Here is a 20596-nt window from a genome sequence, read left to right as displayed (position 1 = left end):
TTTCCAGTTATTTTCTTTTCTGAGGGGATAATCCTTAATTTGACTCAAACACATTTAAACTAGTCTGCCACCAAACAACAACATTATGAAAACAATGATAATTCAATGACAAGATTCCAGTCAGATGAAGATACTCCCATGGACCTTAAATATTTTAAGCATCAAACATTGTTCCACAAACAAACAAACAACAAAAAACAACAGTCTGATTTGATATGTTTGGAACACAGGAATCAGCCTAGTATGCATTTGTAATTTGAATTTCAACATTTTCATTTGTTTGCATTGCAATAATGGCTTTTCTGAGACGGGCCCAGAACCGGATATTGCTTAGAGCGTTCCCCTTCCACTTGAGGTAGGTGTTCTTTTTCAGATACTTATGAAGTCTAAACAGTCTCTTTATTTTCTTATCTTCCACATCTTCCAGAATTATGATGATGATGCTGGCATTTCGCCTCAACACAAGCCAGGATTGTGCCAGTTCAAACTCAAACTGACACCAGGAGCTGTCTAGGAAGTGTTGAGACACCACCACAATGACTTTCCGGCTACCCATGATGCCTTCATCCACTATATTGGAGGTAATCGACTTTCCTGCTTGGAAATCTCGCTCATGCAGACAAAACTGAATTGGAGGATGTCCTTTCTCAAGGTTTTCCACAAGCTCATCCAACACCCAGGCTTCATCCTTGCTTGAGTAGATGACAAAGGCATCATAAGAGCATTCTTGTTGTCTAGACATTCTGTAGCCTCTTAGCAATATGAAGCAGTAATGTATATAGAACTGGTACTTATACAACAATGCAGACAATAGGAGTACAATTACAGCTGCAAATAAGGATGAAATTATTATCACTCTGTTTCTGTGAACACAGTGTGTGGGGTCAAAGTTAATCACTCTGGAGTTCATTTCTGAGGATTTGCATGACATTAGTTGAGGATCTTTTAGAACTGACTGATGATTAATAATCCAGGAAATAAATTCAGTCTGAGAACAGGAACATTCTATGGGATTGAAGGACAAATCAACTACTAAAAGATTTGCAGGGAGATTCTGAAGAACGTTTGAAGAGATGCTGGCTATGTGGTTATTGTCTACATGAATGGAGGTTAGTTTAGACAGACAGGGACAGGTGAGAAAGTCCACTGTGGTCAGTTTGTTTCCACTTAGGGTTAGGTGTCTCAAATTATGTAAATCTTGGAAAGAAGTGAAGGATATGTCTTTAAGGCCACAATTTGAAATGTCCAGTACCTCCAAAGTTGAGAGATTTGAAAATAACTTGCCAAAAATGTCTTTTTCAATGCTGTTGCCAGCCATTTTCAGTTCTTTCAGACTGCTCAGGCCATAAAAAATAGCATTACCGTCAAAGGTAAATTGTGTGTAGGAAAGGTCAAAAAATTTTAAATTCCTAAGGTTGTGCATAATAACCCAATTATCTGCAACTTCAACTTCTGTTCCATGAAGATCCAATATTTCTAGAGATGAATAATTAAAAAGTCCCAAGGTTCTAATTGTTACCCTTGCATTTTCACTCAGATTTAGATACCGGAGTTTAGGAACACCAATAAATTCAGCATTACAGCAAGACATTATCAAATTATTATGACTCAGATCAATGTATTCCAGACTAGGCAAATCAGCAAAGCTTTTCAATATTGATGAATATTCATTGTCATTGATGACCAATTTCTTTAATTTGTGTTGATGAGAAAGTAGAAGATTCGGTAGTGAGTCCATATGACCTTCAACCACAACAATCTCTTTGAGGTTTGGAAAATAAGAATGTTCCCAGGTATTTATTCCAACATATCTCAGAGAGATTTTTGTAGAATTAATCATGCAAAGGACGATGTGACTGGGTAGTTCAAAAAAAAAGGATTGACAAAAATATATCTCTTGGAACTTTATGAAACAAAGGCTAGTCAGGGAATCTGAATTCATTTGGATCTTTCCCATTGCCAGGAAATGTCCTATTTTCAACTTCTTCACTTTCAATCCACTAAGACCTCCAAGAGCTTCTCTTGCAGTTGTGGATGAGATTGTGTCAAGTAGATTGATCTCTCTTAGAGAAAGGCCATTAAATGCTCCAGTTTCTATGAAGGATATTGGGTTGCTGGACAATATTAAAGTTAAATTGCTACTCATCTGACGCAAAACAGAAGTGTCAACAGCTCGGATTGTAGATATGTTGTTTTTATGAAGGTCCAGTAATGTGAATTCCTTGAAACTAACAGCATAAGATGGAAGGGCTAAAGAAAATAATCTGTTTGTTCCAACTTTTAATTCCTTTAGGCTTGTTAAACTCTGTAAATTCAGACTGTCTAAGGAGAGCAGACCGATGTCTACTAGAACAAGCTTGTGTATTTTTTCCAAAACATTAATGCTGTTTTTTCCAAAATGTTTGAGTGGATTTCCAGTGAGGATCAAAACAGACAAATTCCTTACATTAAAGAAGGCCTCATTGTCAATGTTTTGGATGTGACATCTGTCCAAAAGAAAAGCAGAAATAATTTAAAACACCATTTTAAACCATGAAAACACATAATTGGGTTCACAGTGTGCATAATTTCTGAACTTGGTCTGTCAATACAAAAACACAGGACAGTGTCACATAATCTTCTCATTGTGCCTACAGTGTCAGTTTAAGCATAAGCATAAGAAATGAAAAAAGAGAAAAACCCTCCTTTTACCTTGTGAGATCAAGATGTTGTAGTAATGGTAATCTCGGGAACATGTGTCTCTGCAGTGTTGTGAGGTAATTAAAACTGAAGTCCAAATGTTGTGTGGAGGGAGGGATACTGGTTGGTATGTAGCTCAGGTTTCTCCTGAAGCATGAGTATTGGAGACTGGGGATGACCTGAAAAGAAGAGAGAGTTTTTAAAGTCAATGCATATACAGTGAGACAGAATTAGGCACTATTTATACCATCTGAATAAGACATGTTACTATACCTCTAAACAATCTCCCGGGTCTTTTATTATCTTGGCTGTACACAGAATAATGAAGTCCAACAGTGCACACCGGTATACTGTCAAGGCGGCCATTACAAATGAACAGAGGGACACCTGACAAAAGCTTCACTTATCAGGGCTGTGCCATTGTTAAACAAACAGAAGGCAGGCTTTCATGAGAACTGATGAGGAACTAAATCACATGCCACCTCATGAGGGTCTCTCAAACAAAGGAACAAAAAAGTACCTTGAGTTTTTAATAATAGCACTTCCACTCTGACTCGGAGTGTGATTGGTAGCCTACATTTACTGTCATAAAACCATCCGATGGTTATTGAATGTTAAAACATTTTCAATATAATTTCGTCAGCCAATTTTGCTCCAACATTTTATCCGTTTTTTATTTTCTATTCTTTGTTGTGGATGGATGAAATCTGTCCATATTAAATATAGTTTTATGATTGGTTATGTTCCATTATCAGTACATCCCTGCTAACATAGGGGAAATGGTATACCCAGACCATATTGGCCTCTAATTTAACAATCTGAAAAACTGGTCAGCGACGCAATGTTAAAGGTGTGTCCAGTCCACATTCGCTAATTAAACAGCATCATTTTGTGATCAGACGTTGGGCGCATTGTTCAAAAGGGTTGTTCTGATGTTTCTTAATCATTCATGGATTTGTTTGGCTAGCCTATAAATCCAGACCAATCCAAATCTAGAAAGATTTAGGGTCTGACTATGAAAAGGGCCCAATTCGAGGGGCGGCACCAAGCATGCATTTAAAAATATCACTGCACGCAATTGGATAACACTACGACCAGTGCTTACTGACTGATTCTATGGTGTCAGTTAGCTGCCTTAATTTTGTGAGCGCATAAATAATGAAATTGAGCGCAGATTCAGGAATCGAGAGCGTAAATACAAAAACTGAGGGGTGAACAAAATCTTGGTGGTGAATAAAACTGTAATAAAAATAAAAACTGTAACAATCATGATTGAGAGCACAGAAATGACGTTTGCATTGGGCCGCTCACCGCTTACCTTCCCTTACCTTAGCTTACGCCCCATGTTGCCACCATATTACCACAATAAAATATCCAAATACTCTTAACCAGCCTAGGCATGGTTTAGGTTGGTTAGGTTGGTCCGTCCCGTTGATGTGGACTGAACCATAACCCTAAAAACCCTAATCAACCACCATCAACCTAAGCGTGGTCCGTCACAAACACAAAACAAATGAGCCAGTTAGCTTACCTTACAGTAGCTTGCACCCCGGGAAGGGTAACTTCTCCTTACCCACAACCATTCGCTTGCTCGTTCTGCTTTCAAGGACATGTTACTAACCACCTGCCTTAGACTTCGTCCACAAATGCCCAATTCAGACAGCAAGCCAATAGCAGGTCTGGCCACAAACCCTTGTGCGCCAATTTCAATAGGCCTTAATCGTGCACTCCAACCTCGCTTGGCTGCCTCCTCTGCTATTTCAGTGTATTTCGCTCTCTTCAGCTCATTGGCCTCTTCCAGTTCAATGAAGTAAACTACCTTCTCTGAATCCGACCACATAAGTAAGTCTGACAGAGAAAGTGTGAACCCAGAACAGGCAGTTAAGCTAGCTAAATCAGCATTGAGGCATAGGGATATAATTGGCCATGTGCAGCATGGGCGCGGGGGTCTAGGGGTGGACATAAGTAAACCCTTGTGGAGCAAGAATTCTGCAGGAGAAAAGAAGAAAATGGTAGTGGAGGAAATGCATAGACAGGAGGAGATAATGTGATGGTTTGCTGAGGAAGATATACATGGAACTTCAAGATACTTGTCTATGATGCATCCTAAACACCGGGCTGGGACATTTCTGCTTGCTAGGTTTTTCTGCTGTTGACTCGCTCAGAGTCCTTGGTGGCCCTGTCAGTGCTTTGCAAAATGTTGCATTAGGACCACAAAAAGTCTACATGAAATAAATGTAAGCATCTGAGATAACATTCATTCCCAAACACCCACTATTACACCCTAGTTTCGGTCTTCAATTTCTTGCATTTCAAGAAAGGTGTTTCAAGTAAGGAAGAACATGGTTTAGGCTATAAAGGCTAAAAGTAAAGTAAAGTAACTGATCATACTTGTAAAATGTTTTGCTTGGATAAAGGGAGAGTCATTAACCATAAACTGCTCACAATGTAGGTTAATTTGTGGCAATGTGGTTATCACAGAACAAAGACCTATTTTATTCTTACTATTCTTTCTATTCTGTACACTTTTATTTCTTAAAACAAATAAATTACTGTATATGAAGAGTGTTTCATTAGGAAACTCGATAGTTCGGCCTATTCAAATATTAGAACATTGTTATGGGAGAACATTTTTACATTGGCCGATATATCGGTTATCAGTTTTTGAAAAACTCAAATATCGAAATCACAACCGCTAGGGTGCAATCTAGACACACACACACGGATGCACATACACATCCACACACACAAACACACACGCATGCACACACAAACACACACATCCACATACAAACACACACACACAGGCACGCACACACTCACACACATACAAGTTGCAAGAGTAGGGGATGGAGTAGGAGATGGAGACAAATTGACAAGTAATTTATTTTCTCCGAGAGGATGTACAGGACTGAGCGGCGGTCATATTTTGTACCACTATGCGGTACATCTAGTTTATTAACTCATTCAAATTAACTTTATACTTGCACATAACATGTTTCGTAAACTATCAGAAAACAGAACATAAGTCAGACGGCATAAGCTATTTTGAGAACTCTTTTCCATTTAGATGCTTTTCCGCTGTGACATTAATACTTACAACTGTATAACTGCCTTTAGGATGTGTTTCATTTCAAGCAAAGATATGTGAGAGGTTTAGACATGACGTCAATCTTCCTTTCGTGCAGTGGGCCAAACCACATACAGAATAACATGTGTCAAGTTGCAACAAGGTACTGTTTGTTGGGAGCTGTCTGATGCTGTAATCCACTCTCTGTTTTTGATGGTAAATAGGCTTGGTTGTTGATTGGTCGTTCTGGGAAATCCCCTACCTATAGCACTAGGAATTTAACACCTCTCCTGTGTATGTGAAATAAAATAGATCTTTTCATCCATGTTAATTCATTAGATTTATTTAGTTATATATTTGTGTGGTGTTGCACCATGACCTTCAGCAGAGCTCCATCTCAGGAGGTTCACAGTGCTGAGGCGAGTGAGCACTGACTCACTCAGTGGGATCTGTGGTCTAGACACAAACCATTTAGCCTGGCTCCGCCCTCCTATGTACTTCCACTCAATTTGCATTTCCCTTCAGTACGTCGTCTGGGTCTGCGGTATATTTGCAGGTTTTCTCCTGCAAAAATATGCAGGTCCAATCAGCGAACAGAGGGAGTGGCTGAGAACGATGACGTTGAGGTTGAGGTCGCTAGTTTGAGCCAGACATACGTCACGACCAAACGTTAGCGATTGGTTATGGCAGATCCAGAGTGGCTCTGGGCAGATCCAATAGTTTTAAACTTCAACAGAGTGCTTGCCTTCAAGGAAGTTAACGCTTGGCAATGGAAAGTGGTCAAACTCTCTGTACATTATGAAATGTACGAGAGTCTGGTAGGACCAGGCTACAAACCATTGACTTTGCTGCGAAACCCAATTAATTTGCAAATATAGCCGCAAGTGGAAATGGCGGGCCAGATGCACCTGCGTACCGCGACCCGTGACATTTCGGAGTCCAACAATGCACCGACATGTGGTGCGTTTGTCAAACGCAAATGTCTGATGTGTGTGCTATTTGTTTTTGCATGTTTTATACATTGGAAGCACTTACTCACCTTGTGTTGGGTTTGACGTTTTACACTGATGGTAGTCAATAGGTGGCGCTACACCACAAATATGTAGGGTACAATGATATGCTTCCAAGTAATTCATTTATATATTTTGTGATATGCAGTGCAATGCAGATGCAAGAAACAGTTGACGTGCACCTAAAATGAATTAATCTAATGAATCTGATATCAATATCCAAAATAAATAATAATAAAAAAAAACCTTCTATTGCCAGTTGGTTTATTAATTAGGCATGTAAATATCATAATAATAATATCCAGTATTTTTGAAAGTTTCCAACCAATTAACCAAGGTGTTGTCAATGTCTGGCACATATCCTGTTTGGTCAGCTGGTGGCGCTAGACCAGGTTGGTAGTTGGGACATGTGGATATCATCAGATTTATATTAACTAATATTTTGTTAACAAATTCCAAAAACTATTCTGACTTTGGCCAGCTGGTGGCATTACGCCACACAGGTATATTGGGTGTCTGGATGTCATATGCACCTAATCTGATTAATCTGATTGTGATATCCAACAGAAGTAAAAAAAAAACATTCCTTGTCTTGCCAATTGGTGGCACTTTGCCAAGCATCATCATGGTATCCAATATTTTGGAAAATTTCAGATCAATCATTCAAAGCATAGAACATTTCTGATACATTTCTGGCACATTTCCTGCTTGGCCAGATGGTGGCACTATGCTAGGCATGTGAATTACAGATGTGAATATTATCAAAATCTTGATATCCAGTTTCAGTTTCAGATTAATCAGTTAAGGCATTGCTAATTTCTGGCACATTTACTGCTTGGCCAGGTGGTGGCGCTATGCCAGGCAGGCCTATTGGGTGTCTGGATATCATAATCATAATATCTATTAACCTGAGAAGTTTCAGAACATTCATTCAAAGTGTGGACAAATGATGAAACAATGTCATTTTAATGCATCTGAAGTATTTGGGGAGTTCATTAGCCTTTGTTTTCAAGTAGCAGGGAATTCATGAAGAAAGCGTCGGAACTCTGCCGCCATTACTTTAAGCCCGCCAACCGACTATACACAATGTGATTGGCCTGATCTAAGTTTGATTTTTCCAGCTCGCAAGCCAACCGAGAGTTGCTAGACTACCCTGGCTGCAAATTACATTGGCTGCCGCTAGGGTGCAATCTAGATTTCTAGGCTAGGAGTTCATCATCTACAGTACATAATGTCATTAAAATATAAACAGAGAATCCAGAGAAATCTTTGCAAACAAGGGATAGAGCTGAAAAACAATATTGGATGGCCATGGTCTTTTGGACCTCAGATGGTACTGCATTACAACCAGTCCTGTTTCTGTAGAAAATCATTGTATGGGCTCAGGAAAACTTCTGATAACCATTGTCTATGAGCACAGTTTGATACTCAATTCAGAAATACTAGTGTAAACTTTACCGTGCAACAGCCAAAATTGTATTTAGACATGATATAGAAATATCGCCTTCTTATCTGGGCCTGAGCTTGTTTAAAATGGACTGAGGTAAAGTGAAAAAATGTCCTGTGGTCAGACCAATCAAAAAGTGCAATTCCGTTTGTATATACTGTATATAAGTATATATACTCTTTTGATCCCGTGAGGGAAATTTATCCCAATCTGTGAATTAGTGAAACACACTCAGCACACAGTGAACACACAGTGAGGTGAAGCACACACTAACCCAGAGCAGTGAGCTGCTTGCTACAGTGGCCCTCGGGGAGCATTGAGGGGTTAGGTGCCTTGCTCAAGGGTACTTCAGCTATTCCTACTGGTCGGGGTTCGAACCGGCAACCCTCCAGTTACAAGTCCGAAGCGCTAACCAGTAGGCCACGGCTGCCCCTATTTTGGAAATCATGAACTCATCTGGGCTAAAGAGGAGAGGGCCTATTCACAGAGGAATAGTCCAGGTGCTAAAATGGCCTGTCTCCAGTCCAGACCTAACAAATTAGGTGCATCATGGAGACATGGAATGACAAACATGATTAAGAATATCCCATACTGTTGAGCAACTGAAATCCTATATCGGGCAGGAATGGGACAACATTTCATTCTCAAAACTCTAACAACTGGTCTCCTCAATTCATAAACATTTACAGAATTGTGTTAAATGAAGAAGTGACGCCAATTTTTCTGATTTGGGGTTGTACTTGTACTCTGCCCAATGACAATGAAGTTGAATCTAATCTAATCTGATCTAATCTAATCTAATCTAATCTAATCATAGAGTGTGGCATTTTATACTGTATGCACTTTTTCAAAAGGACTCTTTACTAGGAGTCTTTACTATCCTACCCCAACCTCTCCCCATCACAAATAAGGCATCAGGGTAACATTTTCAGTCTTAAAAATAATCATGGCAAAAACAGTGAAAACATGCATCATTTTAGATAAGAGGTGGCTTTAGATGTATGGAAGTCTCTTGAATGAGTTATCAATGAAAATCAAAAAGAGATCAAAACAAACAAACACACCCTTAGATCAACAAGTATCAACCTGTATAATCTATGTAAGTTAGTTTGGCAAGATTACTATGACTCAAGCATTTGTAAGTCAAAGTTAGTACAAATTTCAGTTCTTAGCAATAATGGCTTTTCTGAGACGTGCCCAGAACCGCGTATTGCTTAGTGCATTCGCCTTCCACTTGAGGTAGGTGTTCTTTTTCAGATACTTATGAAGTCCAAACAGTCTCTTTATTTTCTTATCTTCCACATCTTCCAGAATGATGATGATGATGCTGGCATTTCGCCTCAACACAAGCCAGGATTGTGCCAGTTCAAACTCAAACTGACACCAGGAGCTGTTTAGGAAATGTTGAGACACCACCACAATGACTTTCCGGCTACCCATGATGCCTTCATCCACTATATTGGAGGTAATCGACTTTCCTGCTTGGAAATCTCGCTCATGCAGGCAAAGCTGAATTGGAGGATGTCCTTTCTCAAGGTTTTCCACAAGCTCATCCAACACCCAGGTTTCATCCTTGCTTGAGTAGATCACAAAGGCATCATAAGAGCATTCTTGTTGTCTAGACATTCTGTAGCCTCTTAGCAATATGAAGCAGTAATGTATATAGAACTGGTACTTATACAACAATGCAGACAATAGGAGTACAGTTACAGCTGCTAATATGGACACAGTTATTATCACTCTGTTTCTGTGAACACATTGTGTGGGGTCAAAGTTAATCACTCTGGAGTTCATGGATGAGGATTTGCATGACATTAGTTGAGGATCTTTTAGAACTGACTGATGATTAATAATCCAGGAAATAAATTCAGTCTGAATACAGGAACATTCTATGGGATTGAAGGACAAATCAAATACTGAAAGATCCGCAGGGATATTCTGAAGAACGCTTGGAGAGATGCCAGCTATGTGGTTATTATCTGCATGCAAAGACTTTAGTTTCGATAAACTAGGACCTGTGAGAAAGTCCATTGTGATCAATTTGTTCCCACTAAAAATCAAATGTTTTAAATGATGTAGATCATGAAAAGAATGTAAGGGTATGTTTTCAATGGCACAATTTGAAAGGTCCAGGACCTCCAAAGTTGTGAGATTTAAAAATAATTGGCTAAAAATGCCTTTTGCAAAGCTGTTGCCAGCCATTTTCAATTCTTTCAGACTGCTTAAGCCATGAAAAAGTTTGGTATTAAATGTAATTTGTGAATAGGATAGGTCCAGATATTTCAAATACCTAAGATTTTCCATAGCATCACTGTGGTCATTTTCAAATATTACTTTTGTGTTATGGATATCCAATACTTCAAGAGTTGGATGATTTAAAAGTCCAAATAGTCTAATTGTTACTGCTGAATTCACACTCAGGTTTAGATACCGGAGATTAGGAGTACCAACAAATTCTAAATCACAACAATCTATGGTCAGTACATTCCTACTTAGATCAAGGTACTCAAGACTGGGTAAATCAACTAATTTTTGAAATACTAAAAGGCGATAATTGTTATTGATGACTAGTCTTCTTAAGCTGTGTTGGTGAGAGAGTTGGAGTCCTGGTAGGGTGAACATTTTTCCATTGACCACAATAATTTCTTTGAGGTTTTGAAAATGAAAATGTTCCCAAGTTTCTAATACAACTCGACTCAGATAGATTTTTGAACAATTAGCCATGCAACGAAGAATATGACTTGGTAGGTGAGAAGGATTAGATTGATGTAAATATATCTCTTGAAAGTATATGACACAAATGTAATCTAGAAGTAGGCCTACTGTTTCTTGCCAGGTGCTTTCCTCGAAATTTCCAATTTTCAATCTTATCACGTTTAAACCACTGAGACCTCCAGTAATATCTCTAACAACTGTGGACGAGATGAAGGTGTCAAAGAGATTGATCTCTTTAAAATAAAGACCTGCAAATGCTCCTGTTTCTATGAAGGATATAGGGTTTCTGGACAATATCAAAGTTACATTGCTACCCATCTGACGCAAAACAGAGGTGTCATCAGCTCTGATAACAGATATGTTGTTTCTATGAAGGTCCAGTAAAGTGAAACCTTTGAAAGTGACACTATACGTTGGAAGGGCCACACATAATATTCTGTTTGTTCCAAGTTTCAACTCCTTTAGGCTTGTTAAATTCTGTAAATTCAGACTATCCAGTGAAAGCAGACCGATTTCTACTAGAACAAGCTTGTGTATTTTTTCCAAAACATTAATGCTGCTTCTTCCAAAATATTTGAGTGGATTTCCAGTGAGGATCAAAACAGACAAATTCCTTACATTAAAGAAGGCCTCATTGTCAATGTTTTGTATGTGACATCTGTCCAAAAGAAAAGCAGAAAACAATAATTTAAACCACCATTTTAAACCATGAAAACACATAATTGGGTCCACAGTGTGCATCAATTTGCATTGTCAATGTGTATAATTCTGCATCAGTATAATTCTGCCTAAGGAATTAAAGGTGCCCTGCCACACAAAACCGTTTTTACTTGCATTTTTTTTTATCATGTTAGGTCAATATGTGTTTGTACTACAGTTATGTTGTGAATGTGAAAACAAACAGCTACCTCCTCTGTCAGCTCTAGCCACTGAAAAGAAATAAGCAGAGGAATTAGGCCAATTGCAAAAGCTCTTCAGATTGACGTGGAATTTATGAGCTCATTACTATTTATGAGTTTGCCCAGTTGAGACCGTGCCCACAAAATTCGTTTAGCTCTATGACAGTTTTAGTAGGCCTATGCAAGGATGGCTGAATGCCAACGGACTTGTGCGCTATGCACGAATAGAATTTCAACAATGCATTTTGCCCAAGAACCCAGACTTGAGGATCAAAAGGCTTTAGTTTATTTTTTGGAACAATGCTACAGGCTTCACAAAAAGGTTGCTGTTGAAGCCTGGAGCAGTAGGCTACCATCGCAGTAGTGTACGACGAGTGCCCGTAAGTAAACCGTTATTGTCAACTCAAGGAAGTGCTACTATATTATACAGGTTTAATGAACTCGCTAGCGTAGCAGGTTTTATTTATGCACATTTGGACAATGCTAGCACTCGCTAGCCAAGCAAAGTTCATGCCATGAAGCTAAAATTAGTTGATAACAGCTACCATCGCAGCAGTCTACGACCAGTGCAGTCCGTAACTAAAACTGTCAGCGCTAGAAAGTCTAATGTTATACAGGTGTAATGCACTCGCTAGCCTAGCAGGTTTTATTTATGCACATTTAGACAATGCTAGCACTCGCTAGCCAAGCTAAGTTCATGCCATGAAGTTAAAATTAGTTGTCATGTTATGGACGAAACCTACTAGCTGTTAGCCAATCAGAGTCAAGCAGCTTAGCTCTTGAATATTAATGAGAACTGGCGCAAATTGAGCTGAGTCTTTGTGCAGGCTTTAAATACCACGCTAGAATGGCTTGAAACAAGGTAACATGTTTTCAACAAAGAATGTTACAGAGTCCATGGTAGAACTTCAGACATTACCACAAAGTAATGAAATATGTGTGGCAGGGCATCTTTAAGTAAAATAAAGAAGCTCTCCTTTTACCTTGTGAGATCAAGATGTTGTAAAAATGGCAGTCTCGGGAACATGTGTCTCTGCAGTGTTGTGAGGTAATTAAAACTGAAGTCCAAATGTTGTGTGGAGGGAGGGATACTGGTTGGTATGTAGCTCAGGTTTCTCCTGAAGCATGAGTATTGGAGGACTGGGGATGACCTGAAAACAAGAGAGAGTTTTTAAAGTTTATGTATATACATTGAGACAGAATTAGGCACTATTTATTCCATCTGAACGAGACATGATACTATACCTCTAAGCAATCTCCCGGGTCTTTTATTATCTTGGCTCCACATAGACTAGTAAGAATCATCCACATGACTGACAGTGTAAACCGGTATACTGTCAAGGCAGCCATTTGCAAATAAGCAGAGGGACACCTGACAAAACAGGTCTGCTTAAAAAGGCAGAAGGCAGGCTTTCATGAGAACTGATGAGGAACTAAAGCCACATCACTAGGATCTCTCAAACGCAGACAATACTTTACCAAAGTGGCCTGTGTCTTTGGGGAAGGAAACAAAGTGATGGGGTGAAGTTTGGGACTCTTGTTGTAATGCTCTTTGGTTAGTTCAGCTATAGTTCAGTCATCCTCAGTGATTTTTGTATTTTTTTTTGTCATTGTTGCTTACATGCTTTGTATGCTGGAACCTCTATGAGAATGTCATTAGAGGGAAACCAGGGAAACGAAATAAATACATATGTTGCCATTCATAAGTGTTTTGAGTTGCATATGAGTTGTTCATTACATCACTTGTTTATCGTTACACATGGCAGAGTGGAATTCTTAATTTGGATGACTGTGAAAGCAACATTTAAAGTTAACTGGGATTCAATTATCATAGGCACCAGTTTGATATATCCTATATCGACCTGGTTGACCTATGTTGAGTGGTGCTCTATACAAATACACCTTACTTTTTAAATGTCTTTCAATGGTGGTGTGTCCTTTCTACGACGGAGTATTAGGGCCACACATGAAGAAGAAAAAATATTTTTGCCATGACTAGATTAATCTCGACGTGTCGACTTTAAAGTCGCCATGTCGACATTAAACTCGACATTTCGAGAATAAAGTTGAAATATATCAACTTTAATCTTGACGTGTCGACATTAAACTCAACATTTTGAGAAGTTTGGAGAGAGAATGACCGTTCCAAAGTACAACCGGGACGATTGAAAAGGAGGACGAATGAAATATTCCAGTTTTCTTCAAATGCAACAACGATAGACATAGCTACATAATTTGCACAAAACATAGAACATATTAACCTCCGTTGCTCAGCCAATTACTTTCAGCAATAAATGCGATGGTCAAAGGTAACTTCATTAGTGGTTTATTTATTTATAGTAGGCCTATTATTAAAGAGTGTTTTTCATCTAAAGGTTCGACTTCATGCTTATTCAGTAGCTTAGACTAGGCATATTAGTGCTCTCCCCAATCCCAGACTTTCACATTGCATGTTTGTTTGTAATGAATGCAAGCCCTATTGCTGAATGTCTATGGAGGGACGAATGAAGCTGTCCTTCCGACCAGGCAGCAGGCCATGTATTCTAAGTAAATGCACACATATCTGTGTTTATAGCCTAGGCTACTATATTTTATGTAGGTGAGACAGTGACACTGCAGGGCAGTTATTTGGATGTGTGGTGGCCTTACCCACGTAAAAACAGAGTGAAATAACATTTTGTACTATAGAAACTGTAATAGAAATTATATCATTGGAAACATGTATTATTCTAGCTATATAAATGGCATAGTGCATGGTATTTCCATAACTGCGAGATAACCTACGCGCTCATGATGACAATGAGTTGTTAACAGACAAGACATAGCAGCAATCTATCTGAAATAGGCCTAGGCTATACCATGATCAGCTGTGTTAACTTGCTACGGAGGCAAAGCAGTTGCCAAACCAAACTGTGACACAGTTGGTATGGATGCTCTCAATGTTGCAGCGGTTGAAGTTCACCAGGATGTGAGGAGACAGGTGGCCCTTCTCAAGTCTCCTCAGGAAGAAGAGAAGCTGGTGAGCCTTCTTGATCAGGATAGAGGTGTTGAGGGTCCAAGAGAGGTCCTCAGAGATGTGGACACCCAGAAACTTGAAGCTGGTGACACGCTACACCTCAGTCCCATTGATGAGAATATGTGTGTGTGCTAGCTTTAGACTTCCTGAAGTCCACAATGAGCTCTTTGGTCTTCTTGGTGTTGAGAGCCAGGTTGTTGTCAGTTCACCACAATGTTAGGTGCTGGACCTCCTCCCTATTGGCCGTCTCATCGTTGTTGCTGATGAGACCAATCACCATAGCGTGGTGGTAATGGTGTTAGAGCTATGTACAGGTGTGCAGTCGTAGTGAAGAGGGATTAAAGGAGAGGGCTCAGCACACATCCCTGTGGTACACCGGTGTTCAGGGTGATGGTTGAGGAGGTGTGGTTATCTAACCTAACAGACTGAGGTCTGTTGGTTAGGAAGTCCAGAATCCAGTTACAGAAGGAGGTATTAATGCCCAATGAGTTTGCTGATCAGTTTGGAGGGGATGATGGTGTTGAATTCAGAACTGAAGTCAATGAACAGCATTCTCACATACTGTAGGTGTTGCTATTGTCAAGGTGGGACAGGGCAGAGTGAAGTGCAGTAGAGATGCCATCCTCCGTGCTCCTGTTCTGACGGTATGCGAATTGGAAGGTGATGGTGGTAAGCAGGTCTTGAGGTGGGCCAGGACCATCCTCTCGAAGCACTTCATGATGATGGGGTTGAGTACAACTGGACGGAAGTCATTAAGACGTGTTGCCGCGGAGTGTTTTGGCACCGCCACGATGGAGGTGGTTTTAAAGCATGCGGAGACAGCTGCCTGGGTTAGTGACAGATTAAATATGTCAATCCAAACCTTAGACAGCTGCACAGCACAGGCCCTGTCAATTTTCTCTCTTTTGAAATAGCATTTAAAAAAACATGAATAAAGGAGGGTTCACTAGTTCACATTCCGTAATTCCGTAGAAAAGCTGCGGCGCTAGTGCTTGGTTGATCGGCTATAGTAGGAGAGGAAAGATAAACTGATTGTTGGAGAAGGCGACGACGCAGGTCTGCTTTCCTTGCGAAATGAGGGCAATCGATACTACATCCAACTCTGCTCTAATCAAAGATATGGTCCGCGGAGTAGCTCTCCTTCTTGCAAGCAGAGTGACGCCGATGCTGCAGCTTCGCCAAATAGAGGCAGACTGCGAATAAATAACCTGTCTGATTGAAGGAGGCGTGGCAAATTCCGTCATGCTCCTCCCGAACTTCCGTTTGTAAACGCCATTTATATTATAGACTTATAATACTTGCTTCCTGTCACAAAAATATACTTAAAGAAATTCACTGTGCTATCGAAACACTCACTCTGCCATGACAGCTAGCACACACACTGGCTTCTTGTGCAAGGTTATCTTACATGTTGCCAGAGACTTTACAAAACTTATTAAAGACACAGTTAAAAACAAAACACAGTTAGACAAGCACCTTCGCTTTGGTGGCAACGGGAGAGTCAAGATGCACATTTTATTCTGCTGTGAGTTGGGCAGCTGTAGTGGTATGGGTTTTTTTTGTAATACAATCCGTCTTAGCACACATATATTCCTTTCAGACAGCTTCCTCTTGCATTGTCCTGTTGGATGTGGTTCGTTCGTCTTTCATCATGGTATACCAACATTACCATCGATACCGTGGCTTTCAAAACACCACTTGATGTCCTGGTCACAGATGTGCCAGCAAGACACGCACCAATAATCCTCATTTCAACTCTGTAGCATTTTACAGCTGTTTTTGCTCTGCTAGTGCAACCTTTACACTCTTTTTTTTAACTGATATGTTGTGAAATCTGTAAATATTGGCCAAATCATTGTGGTGCTGTTGAATATTGAAAAGCAGAACTGCACTAAACACAGACAGACATGGTCTTAGCTTTAGCAAAGGGGGAGCATGAGAAAGGGGGAAGTATCAGACAGTAGGCCTATCAGAGCACCGCCTGGTATGACTCGACGGCCAGGGACGGGGATTGCAGATGACCATATGAAACTTGGCAGGTTTTTCCTTTGTGAGAGTTTTGGAACATGTAGGTGTCCAGATGATAACCCATTATAATGTTGATGATGTTTTTTTTTTTCTTTAGAAAAAAAGTTTTTGACCTGGATTTTTTTAATTACTAATCCTGCTTATATATGTTGAACACCAGCAATATTGTCAGTGAATGTTAGGCTAGCAGTTCTTACAGACTTGCCAAAAAGTAACCGAACCTAAGTTACCGTTACACCCTTAATAGGATATCAAACATTACTTGACTTAATGGAAGAACAAACCACTCCCTTTCCCAATAAAGTTGCTTAAATGTGCTCTAAGCAATGTTGCACGGTTTCTAAGCTAAAACATTCTGTCTCTGTGGAAAGTCCAGGCTCCAAAAAAGGCAACAAAAACAACTTGATCCAACCTGAACCATAAAAAACAACAATCTCCAACGAGATGCGCGTTTAAGGGGAGAGGTTCAATTGCACGGGAGGGAGGGGGAGTATGGGGGTAGAATTGTCTCTAAAAGATTTGTACATACTTGAAAAAGATAAATACCCCCAAATTCTCACACTGCCATCTACTTGTTATCCAGGGGAGGGTGTATTCGCCCGCGAATTTGGGGGTATTTGTTTGTGGACGCTGTGGGATAAGAATGTCTCAAAATTACATCATCCACAAATGCGATCCACAGATGCAGAATCCAATGCCTCCCACACACAAACATATTTATTTACAAACGTCAAAAATATATTTACAAATATACATATATTTGTACAAATTACTTTCTGTATTTGTATGTCACATTTGTATATTTGTATTTGTAATGAGGTAAAATAAGATTACGTCAGACTAGTGACAGTGTAACAGTTAAAAAGCGTATATTTACATTTCACTGACAGTTACAAGAATCATAGTTCCTTTGTTCTCATGTCTGAGAAGTCACACAATCAGTGGCACGTGGTTTTTGTTCCTCATTGCTATTTCAGGAAAGCCTATGTCATGTATTGTCCAAACAAATGAAGGCTTTTGTCAAAATGACGTCTCTACGAGTACACAGAATTACACTTCCAGTCATGTGGATGATTCTTACTACTGTAAGGGCAGTCAAAATGAATGAGGATATGGAGGCATGCTTGGAGGTATAGTAATGTTTGCATAACATGCCTAATTCTGTGACAGCATATGTGTAGACTTTAAACATTTTCTCTTGTTTTCAGGTCATCCCCAGTCTCCAATACTCATGCTTCAGGAGAAACCTGAGCTACATACCAACCAGTATCCCTCCCTCCACACAACATTTGGACTTCAGTTTTAATTACCTCACAACATTGCAGAGACACATGTTCCCGAGATTACCATTACTACAACATCTTGATCTCACAAGGTAAAAGGAGGGCTTCTTTGTTTTACTTCATTTCTTAGACATGATTATTTAAACTGACACTGTAAACACAATGTGAAGATTATGTGACACTGTCCTGTGTTTTTGTGTCTCTTTTTCGAACAGATGTCACATCCAAAACATTGACAATGAGGCGTTCTTTAATATGAGAAATTTGTCTGTTTTGATTCTCACTGGAAATCCAGTGAAATATTTTGGAAGAAACAGCATTAATGTTTTGGAAAAAATATACAAGCTTGTTCTAGTCGACATCGGTCTGCTCTCCATGTACAGTCTTAATTTACAGAATTTAACAAGCCTAAAGGAATTAAAAGTTGGAACAAACAGATTATTTTCTTTGGCCCTTCCAACGTATGCTGTTAGTTTCAAGGACTTCACATTACTGGACCTTCATACAAACAACATATCTGTCATCAGAGCTGTTCACACTTCCGTTTTGCGTCAGATGAGTAGCAATTTAACTTTAATACTGTCCGGAAACCCAATATCCTTCATAGAAACTGGAGCATGTAATGGCCTTTATCTCCGAGAGATCAATTTATTTGACACAACCTCATCCACAAGTACAAGAGAAGCTCTTGGGGGTCTTAGTGGTTTGAATGTAAAGAAGTTGAAAATAGGACATTTCTTGGAGACGGGAAGGATCCAAATAAATCCAGATTCTTTGGAAAACCTTTGTTTCATAAACTTCGAGGAGATATATTTTCATCAGTCCTTCTATTTCAATCTACCCAGTCGTATCCTTGGTTGCATGAGTAATTCTACAAAAATTGTTCTGAACCGCGTTGGCATAATTAACAAGGAACATTTTTATTTTCCAAACCTCAAAGAGATTGTTATTGTTAAAGGTAAAATGGCCATACTACCAGATGTTCTACTGTCTCATCAACACAATTTAAAGAAACTGGTCATCAATGAAAATATACATCCACCAGAATTTATAAGCTTTGCTAATTTGCCTAGTCTAGACTACATTGATCTAAGTAATAATAATTTGATAATGAATTGCTGTGATGATGAATTTATTGATGTCCCTAAACTCAGGTATCTAAATCTGAGTGAGAATGCGAAGATTAACATTAGAATTCGTGGACTTTCAAATAAAGCATCTCTAGAAATATTGGATCTTCATGGCACAGAAGTAGAAGTTGAAAATGAATCAGCTGTTATGCAAGACCTTAAGAATTTAAAGACTCTCGACCTTTCCCACTCACAAATTACCTTCAAAAGCATAGTTATTTTTTATGGTTTAAGCAGTCTGAAAGAATTGAAAATTGCTGGCAACAGCTTTGCAAAAGGCATTTTTGGTCAATTATTTTTAAATCTCACAGCTCTAGAGCTCCTGGACATTACAAATTGTGCCATTGAAGACATACCCTTGACTTCATTCCAGGATCTACATAATTTAAAACATTTGATTCTTAGTGGGAACAAACTGACCACAATGGACTTTCTCACAGGTCCTAGTTTATCGAAACTAAAGTCTTTGCATGCAGATAATAACCACATAGCCGGCATCTCTCCAAACATTCTTCAGAATCTCCCTGCAGATCTTTCGGTATTTGATTTGTCCTTCAATCCCATAGAATGTTCCTGTACTCAGACTGAATTTATTTCCTGGATCATTAATCATCAGTCAGTTCTAAAAGATCCTCATCTAATGTCATGCAAAGCTTCATCCATGAACTCCAGAATGATTAACTTTGACCCCACACACTGTGTTCACATAAAGAGAGTGATAATAACCGTGTCCATATTAGCAGCTGTAATTGTACTCCTATTGTCTGCATTGTTGTATAAGTACCAGTTCTATATACATTACTGCTTCATATTGCTAAGAGGCTACAGAATGTCTAGACAACAAGAATGCTCCTATGATGCCTTTGTGATCTACTCAAGCAAGGATGAAGCCTGGGTGTTGGATGAGCTTGTGGAAAACCTTGAGAAAGGACATCCTCCAATTCAGCTTTGCCTGCATGAGCGAGATTTCCAAGCAGGAAAGTCGATTGCCTCCAATATAGTGGATGAAGGCATCATGGGTAGCCGGAAAGTCATTGTGGTGGTGTCTCAGCACTTCCTAGACAGCTCCTGGTGTCAGTTTGAGTTTGAACTGGCACAATCCTGGCTTGTCTTCAGGCGAAATGCCAGCATCATCATCATCATCTTGGAAGATGTGGAAGATAAGAAAATAAGGAGACTGTTTGGACTTCATAAGTATCTGAAAAAGAACACCTACCTCAAGTGGAAGGGAAACGTTCTAAGCAATATCCGGTTCTGGGCTCGTCTCAGAAAAGCCATTATTGCTAGGAACTGAAGCTTTTACACATGCTAGACATATT

At 39.4% G+C, this 20596-nt stretch overlaps 3 protein-coding genes across 4 annotated transcripts; 1 reads left to right on the top strand and 2 right to left on the bottom strand.

Moving 5' to 3' along the window:
- Window positions 1-238: 238 nt before the first annotated feature.
- Window positions 239-3045, bottom strand: LOC121685621 (toll-like receptor 4). The gene is made up of 3 exons (XM_042066231.1): window positions 2953-3045; window positions 2692-2858; window positions 239-2486 (listed from the first exon to the last, which is right to left on the bottom strand). The coding sequence occupies exons 1-3, from the start codon at window positions 3043-3045 to the stop codon at window positions 239-241; spliced, it is 2508 nt and encodes an 835-aa protein (XP_041922165.1).
- Window positions 445-20591, top strand: LOC121685867 (toll-like receptor 4). Of its 2 annotated transcripts, XM_042066705.1 has the most exons (4): window positions 445-581; window positions 9518-9671; window positions 18073-18239; window positions 18363-20591. In XM_042066705.1, the coding sequence occupies exons 2-4, from the start codon at window positions 9627-9629 to the stop codon at window positions 20569-20571; spliced, it is 2421 nt and encodes an 806-aa protein (XP_041922639.1). In that variant the 5' UTR covers window positions 445-581; window positions 9518-9626; the 3' UTR covers window positions 20572-20591. The 2 variants fall into 2 exon arrangements, with proteins under 2 accessions (XP_041922639.1, XP_041922638.1); XM_042066704.1 differs by lacking the exons at window positions 445-581; window positions 9518-9671 and adding an exon at window positions 17853-17994.
- Window positions 9039-11334, bottom strand: LOC121685869 (toll-like receptor 4). The gene has a single exon (XM_042066707.1). It carries the CDS (start codon window positions 11237-11239, stop codon window positions 9368-9370), a length of 1872 nt encoding a protein of 623 aa, XP_041922641.1. The 5' UTR covers window positions 11240-11334; the 3' UTR covers window positions 9039-9367.
- Window positions 20592-20596: the final 5 nt, after the last annotated feature.

The sequence above is a fragment of the Alosa sapidissima genome, chromosome 16 (genome assembly GCF_018492685.1).
Source record: "Alosa sapidissima isolate fAloSap1 chromosome 16, fAloSap1.pri, whole genome shotgun sequence".
In the NCBI taxonomy this organism is placed as follows: domain Eukaryota; kingdom Metazoa; phylum Chordata; class Actinopteri; order Clupeiformes; family Clupeidae; genus Alosa; species Alosa sapidissima.
Note: the sequence above shows the minus strand (reverse complement) of the source record. Positions and strands in the feature narration are given on the sequence as shown.

What these genes read in the sequence shown, in the direction of transcription:
- LOC121685621 (XM_042066231.1), bottom strand. Translation starts at nt 3,045, where the DNA reads ATGGCCGCCTTGACAGTATACCGGTGTGCACTGTTGGACTTCATTATT. An exon ending in ACCCGGGAGATTGTTTAGAG is followed by an intron (nt 2,859 to 2,952) that starts GTATAGTAACAT and finishes TCTTCTTTTCAG; the next exon opens with GTCATCCCCAGTCTCCAATA. An exon ending in CAACATCTTGATCTCACAAG is followed by an intron (nt 2,487 to 2,691) that starts GTAAAAGGAGGG and finishes TCTTTTGGACAG; the next exon opens with ATGTCACATCCAAAACATTG.
- LOC121685869 (XM_042066707.1), bottom strand. Translation starts at nt 11,239, where the DNA reads ATGGGTAGCAATGTAACTTTGATATTGTCCAGAAACCCTATATCCTTC.
- LOC121685867 (XM_042066704.1), top strand. Translation starts at nt 17,872, where the DNA reads ATGAAGGCTTTTGTCAAAATGACGTCTCTACGAGTACACAGAATTACA. An exon ending in ATATGGAGGCATGCTTGGAG is followed by an intron (nt 17,995 to 18,072) that starts GTATAGTAATGT and finishes TCTTGTTTTCAG; the next exon opens with GTCATCCCCAGTCTCCAATA. An exon ending in CAACATCTTGATCTCACAAG is followed by an intron (nt 18,240 to 18,362) that starts GTAAAAGGAGGG and finishes TTTTTCGAACAG; the next exon opens with ATGTCACATCCAAAACATTG.